Source organism: Populus nigra, chromosome 7 (genome assembly GCF_951802175.1).
Source record: "Populus nigra chromosome 7, ddPopNigr1.1, whole genome shotgun sequence".
NCBI classification, from domain to species: Eukaryota; Viridiplantae; Streptophyta; class Magnoliopsida; order Malpighiales; family Salicaceae; genus Populus; species Populus nigra.
The window spans coordinates 13,344,159-13,348,565 of NC_084858.1; the positions used below are offsets into that span (position 1 = coordinate 13,344,159).

The 4,407-nt window shown below is 35.5% G+C and overlaps 1 protein-coding gene across 1 annotated transcript; it reads right to left on the reverse strand.

Moving 5' to 3' along the window:
* Window positions 1-300: 300 nt before the first annotated feature.
* LOC133698509 (stress-induced protein KIN2-like) lies at window positions 301-844 on the reverse strand. Its single transcript, XM_062121455.1, has 3 exons — window positions 785-844; window positions 615-683; window positions 301-375 (listed from the first exon to the last, which is right to left on the reverse strand). Exons 1-3 carry the CDS (start codon window positions 842-844, stop codon window positions 301-303), a joined length of 204 nt encoding a protein of 67 aa, XP_061977439.1.
* Window positions 845-4,407: the final 3,563 nt, after the last annotated feature.

The following is a 4,407-nucleotide window of genomic DNA, read 5'->3' on the forward strand; positions in this document are numbered from 1 at the left end:
ACTTATCAATAGAGCATCTGGGAAGGCCATTTGGACACATATAGGGCCAATTGATGAAGCACTAAGCTGGAAAAATTTGAACATGTACTGAACTGAAAGTAAAATTTTTCTAATAATTAAGGGTAAAACATGCATGTGCCTACAAACTTACGAGAGAACTGCAGATCAGAAAGCTCTCTTCTTTATACAAAAGGAAAGACAGAAACAAAAAAACAAAAACAACGTGCTTGATAGATGAAAATTGCATTTAATTTCTAAATTTCATGCAATAGACGATCATTGGACTCCATCGATCCAGCTTCACTTGTTCATGCCAGTTGCATTCTTTACTCCTTCAACAGCTCCCTGTGCCTTTTCCCTCACCTGCTGACCAGCCTACACGAAGAAAGAACTATCAAAATTAAAAAAAAAAAAAAAACACTACTGCAAACTCACTAGCTAAAAGTATCTGTGCCAAAATATACAACTAATTATTAACACTTAGAGTGTTGCGAATTTTATTCATGAGTGTTCCTCACTCTTTTTGGTTTATTGTCATTCTTAAATCTTATGCACAATCCATTGTGCCATTGTGGTGAGAATGAACAAGAGAGATTGAACAAAAATATGTGAACCTCTTGCACTGATTCCTTTGCAGATTGAGCAGCATTGTCAGCTCTGTCCTTCAAGTTACTGGCCTTCTCCTGAAACAAACAAAACGATATGTTATAGAGCATTACACATTAATTAATTTATATATAAAAACAAAGGCAAAATAGAGAAAGCAATTCATAAGCTAATTAACCTGAGCTTGGCCTTTGGCCTCACCAGCATGGTAGCTCATCTTCTGGGTGTTGTCAGCCATTTTTGGTTATTGATTTCTTTGAAAGAATGAGAGAACACAAATGAATTGAAAGCTAAAACACTTGAAAGATTGAAAACACACAACTTTTGGTAATAAACATCAGCCATAGTTGCCTTAATTTATAGTGACTAAAACCAGGCCATTGCTTGACACGTAAAATGCTGCGTGGAGTGCTGGCTGAAATGTGTAAATCACTTAGACTAACACGTGTGAAGCTGTTATCGAGGTTTAGATTTTGGGGCCCTTGGACCAGGGAGTTAGATTTTTTTGTGTGCTTAGTTTTGACCGCTTCTAGATATTAGACTGACTTCAACTTAGTCCTCTAACTATTCTCAATTTATTCTAAAAAAAAACACTTTCAATAACATTATCAAATAAACGTGAACAAATATTATTTCAAGGGATGAAATCCTTATATTTTGATGGAGCATTTATGTGGAATTTTTACAAGAGCCAATAATGTAGTAATTGCTTTTATCATTGGAGTAGGGTCACATTATGCTCAAAGTTGAACTAAAATCTTTTTGAACTTTTAGGGAAAAATTATTTAGTATTATCATTAAACTTGATATAATAGATTAACTTTGAAACCTTCTAACATAATTCCTTATCTAACTCGAGTTTAAATTAAATTAGATGATAGTTGTCCTCACAGAACTCATCTACTTAATTGGGGGGTCCATAAGCAACCCAAACAATCAGCTAAAAATATGGTTTGACTTTTAAAAAAATTATTTTGGATTTTTTTATATTAAGACGACGATATATTCGATTGACCCGGTCTTCATGAATTAACCTGTGAAATTCATGATCCAAGGCGATGGACTCCACTTACATCTAAGAACTTTATTTTTTAAAACTAATTTTTAATTAATTATACGATAACAAAAATAGATGCTTATAAAATTAAGTACAAACCAATATCAAGATATTTTTTTAAGACTATAATAACCTTATAGAAAAAGAAAACAATCAACTGCTTCCATTACCACAAAATCTACAAATACAAATGAAATCACCGATGGAAAAATTTTGTCGATATTTCGGGGTAATATTTACCGACCGAATTTATTCCATCGCTAACTCCGTTGGTATTTACCAATGGAATATTTATGTTGGTAAATATCAAAGGAATTATAGTCGGAATAAAAGAAATTTAAAAAAACCAAAAAGTACAATGACATGTAATTTTTGTGTGGACACTTTTATCTACGGAATTACAATTGGATTCAAACAAGGAAAGCCATACAGTAACGTGTCACTTATTCTGACAGAATTGCTAATGGATTTATAGATGGAATGTTTCTGTCGGTAATTCTTGTTGTTACTCATTTTTGGACCCCACGTGATGGAGAAGTTGTATACCTCTTTTGAATTGAGTGTAGGAGTTTAACTCATATTTGCTGGAAGATCGACAAAAGCAGAAAAAGAAATATTTTTTCGAAACCCTGTTTGAGCTATTTTCTGCTCTCTTTATCCTTCCCCTTTGCTGCCAAAATCATTAGGTTTCTTAGATTGACTAGGGGTCTTCATAATGCTAAATTTGTTCCTTCGTTGTCTTGTTTTTAAGGTTGGATAAATCCCTCAGAATTTGCGCTAAAAAATGGTTCTGCTGCTGTCGTAATTTTTTTATTCTAATTTAGGCTCTGATTCTGACTTGATTTCGTACGATATCTGACCATCCTAGTTATATTCTGTCACTCGTGACATGTTGAAAAATTGACCTACACCTTTATTAGGTCCTAGGGATCATTGTTCTTAGGGCAGATTCTCAATCAGATTTGGATGCTTAACATAGTCAAATCAAGAACCTTTTTGACCAACTAGATTACTGCCAGATTCTGTTCTCTAAAATGATTTTATCTCACTTTGACTCCCCCCATCAAATTTGTAGTCCTAGACGTGTAGATGATTTTGGGCTTTTGAATCGCTTGATTTCGATATCAGAGCTCAAGATATTCCCGTTTGAATATCTAACGTGAAGGCAGAGAATTCTGCCGCGAGAAGGATATTGACCTGCGTCTGCACTAAAAATAACTCTATTTTTGGCCTAGTTTTTGTGATTTTTGTTCTTAGTTCATACCCTCACTCATATCAGGATTCTCAGCATTCGTCAGTTTTTGAGTTAGACTTGGAGATCCCTTTTGACCAACCAAATTACTGCTAGATTCTGTTCTGTAAAAAGATTTTATCTCACTTCGACTCCTTCATCAAAGTTGTAGTCCTAGATGTGTAGATGAATTTGGACCTTTGAATCACTTGATTTAGATATCAGAAGCTCAAGATATTCCTATTTGAATATCTAACGTGAAGGCAGAAAATTTTACCGCGGGAAGGATATAGCCCAAGTTCGCGGGACTGAATCGAAAAGTGTTAAAAAGAGGGATTGAATTGAAGAAGGATATTGAAAGCTGGAGAGGGGGGCTGGATCATCATAAATAATAGGATTTTTACCACATCGAATAAGGAAAATAAGACTTCGCAGCTGCACCCTCCATCTGATTTCTTTCCTTTTTTTTTCTCTGCTGTTTTCCTTTCTCATCACGCCTGATTGTTGGAGCTGAAGACCACGTTTTTGTTGCCTCATTTCAAAGGGAGTAGCTGGCCCTATGGAAGGAAAAAAAAGAGCCACACCATCCTCCAAAACTGGAAAGAAATCAGACGTAAAGCACCAACACAAAATCAGAATATTGCAGTTTCCTTTTGTGTTTTTTTTACTGCAAATCAGTAGGGATTTGTGTCCTAGGATTAATGCATTGAATTCTTCCTAAATAGAGACATATTTAGACTATATATAAGCCCTTCTAATGACCTAAAGGGGGCGGCAAAGAGAGAGCAAGAAAAAGGTGGAAAACACAGAAAAGAGAGAGCATAAAAAGGAGACAGAAAATGGAGAAAAAAAAAAGAGCAGCAAAGAGAGAGCAGAAAAGAGAGGAGAGGATAGAGAGAACACAACAAAAGAAAGAGAAGGAAAATGTAAGAGAGGCAGGCGATGGGGAAACCAGTCATTTACCAGCACATAGCTGAAATATTTCGTCCGTTTCAGCATCTCTATTTTTGTCTGTCATTTACCAACAGCCAAGGAGGCACGCGTGAGCTGTGTCTTTAGGCCTTGGGTTTTATTTTCTGCAAACAGGAGCTGCAGTTTGAAGGAACACGCAAGAGAGGCAGGCGACGGTATTCAAGAAAGCACGCGTGAGCTGTGATTTTTTTAGTCCCTGGTTTCATTTTCTGCAAACAGGAGCTGCAGCTATAAGCCCCAATCTCTCCTCCTTTGTTATTTTTATACTAAGCATTCGGTTGTAAAGCTTTTCTTCCTTCTGAAATAATTGATTTCTGTTTAGAAAAACCAAGGCTTGCCTATTATTTTTTTTCATGATTTTTGAGTTCAGTTGCTGCCCATGTAAAAAAGGTTTTTTCTTTCATGTTTAGGAACTTTTACATTTAGGGACTTTCCTTTTGTTTTCCTTACACCCGTTGGAGAAGAAATCAGTCCGTCTTTGTTTTTTTTTAGTGATTTCTCCTAGTTTTTTTTTTGTTTTTATTCTGGCTATCTACGCATT